Source organism: Oncorhynchus masou, unplaced genomic scaffold, assembly GCF_036934945.1.
Source record: "Oncorhynchus masou masou isolate Uvic2021 unplaced genomic scaffold, UVic_Omas_1.1 unplaced_scaffold_2012, whole genome shotgun sequence".
Classification (NCBI taxonomy): Eukaryota; Metazoa; Chordata; class Actinopteri; order Salmoniformes; family Salmonidae; genus Oncorhynchus; species Oncorhynchus masou.
Genome location: NW_027008501.1, coordinates 50,867 through 52,612, shown reverse-complemented (window position 1 = coordinate 52,612; position 1,746 = coordinate 50,867). Strand labels below are relative to the sequence as shown.

General features: G+C 43.5%; 1 gene segment (V, D, J or C); it reads right to left on the bottom strand.

Annotated features, from left to right (window-relative positions):
* Positions 1-1,037: 1,037 nt before the first annotated feature.
* On the bottom strand, positions 1,038-1,542 carry LOC135532760 (Ig kappa chain V region K29-213-like). The segment is given in 2 exon segments: positions 1,038-1,366; positions 1,494-1,542. Coding segments are annotated over 2 exon segments (378 nt in total).
* Positions 1,543-1,746: the final 204 nt, after the last annotated feature.

Genomic DNA, 1,746 nt, shown 5'->3' with positions numbered 1-1,746 from the left:
AATACAAAAATCCAGATGAATATGGTGATAGAAGTCATGGTTGTTGTGGGTTCTGTTGTCTTGAAGGACAGGGGGCGCGAGTACTGTCACGAATCCCGCCGAAGATGGTGCCTCTTCCTGTTCGCTCGGCGGTCGTCGTCGCCGGCCTACTAGCTGCCACCGATCCCCTTTTCTGTTTCATTTAGTGTTGTCTGATTAGTTGCACCTGTGTCTTGTTTAGGTTTTGGGTTTGGGCTTTTAAAACCGGTAGGCCCGCCGGCTTGTGGGGGGCTTGTTTTTTGTTAATTGGTGTGTGTGATTTCTGTGGGACGTTATTTTTCCCGAACCGTTTGGTCCTGTTGTTTTGGACTGGGTCTTTTAGCACCCGAGGGTGTGGCGTTGACCGACACTGTTGCTTTGGGAATAAACTATCCACGTATCTACTACCCTGCTCTCTGCGCCTGACTCCTCTACCCACTACTTCTAGAAGTACTGACAAAGATGTCCTCATAGACAAACGTACCAGTGAGTCTTTGATATCACATCCTCATATCTGATATAAAGGTACAGTGATGTGTTAGAGGGCTTGAGTTTCATTACCAATCTAACACCATCATGGTAGAGCAACTAGTGTATGCAGGTAAGATCCTGGGGCATTCCAGAATATCACCATGGTCCGACAGAGGCTAGAAACTGGCTGCAACAAGGCATTTTCTAACTCTAAATGAAAATGTTCAGAAAGAAAAGGCCATCTTAAGTTTAGTGATCTGTTGAATGCACATAATCATCTGTTTCAGAAGATACCAGATTTGAACCCATTGAAGATAGATGGGTTCATTGTTCTCCATGAGATACTCAAGACAAATGTGTGAAAATTATATAATGATGCCACGAATGACTGAATATGATAAGTTATAAGAAATATATTGTTGTTCAGCTCTACTACACACTGTCTTTGTCCTGGATCATCTCCTCCCTCAGCACCTGCAGAAGGTCCCAGCTGTATCAGTACTGTCACTGTACAGTCTGACTGAGGGAGGTTTTTGTACAACTCTGTATCACTGTGTGAACACATTACCACTGCTGTGGTAACTCTGACAGTAGTAATCTCCTGCATCTTCAGCCTGGACTCCACTGATGGTCAGAGTGAAGTCACTCCCAGATCCACTGCCACCGAATCTAGATGGAGTCCCAGACTGAAGGGTTTTAGCCAAGTATATTAGGAGTTTAGGAGCTCCTCCAGGTTTCTGTTGATACCAGGCCAACCTCTGTCCATGTGTATCACTGTATACTGCACTGCTGGTCTTACAGCTGAGACTGACTGAGTGACCCAATGAAACCGCTTTCACTGCAGGAGTCTGGGTCACTGTGACCTGGCCTCTGGACTCTGAAACAGATGGCATGTATAATTAGCATTACATTATTTGTTCATATAGCATATTCACTAAAACAGTAATAAGGTTATATAGCCTAATATTGCAATTTTCCAGAAAATGTTCTGTAAAATATATTACCTTGGAGACAGAGGGCAAATATCCAGATGAAGATGGTGATAAAAGTCATGGTTGTTGTGGGTTCTGTTGTCATGAAGGACAGCTCTCAGTCATGAAGTGTTAAACTCACAGGGATATAAACACTCCCAGAGCACTGAAGCATGTGCTGGCTATGCAAAGTGTTCTATATGGAAGTAGTCCAACATGTAAATAGTCTTCTTGGACAGTCAGAATGATGTGATGTAGAAACATGATAGCTTTGTAATCACAGAAT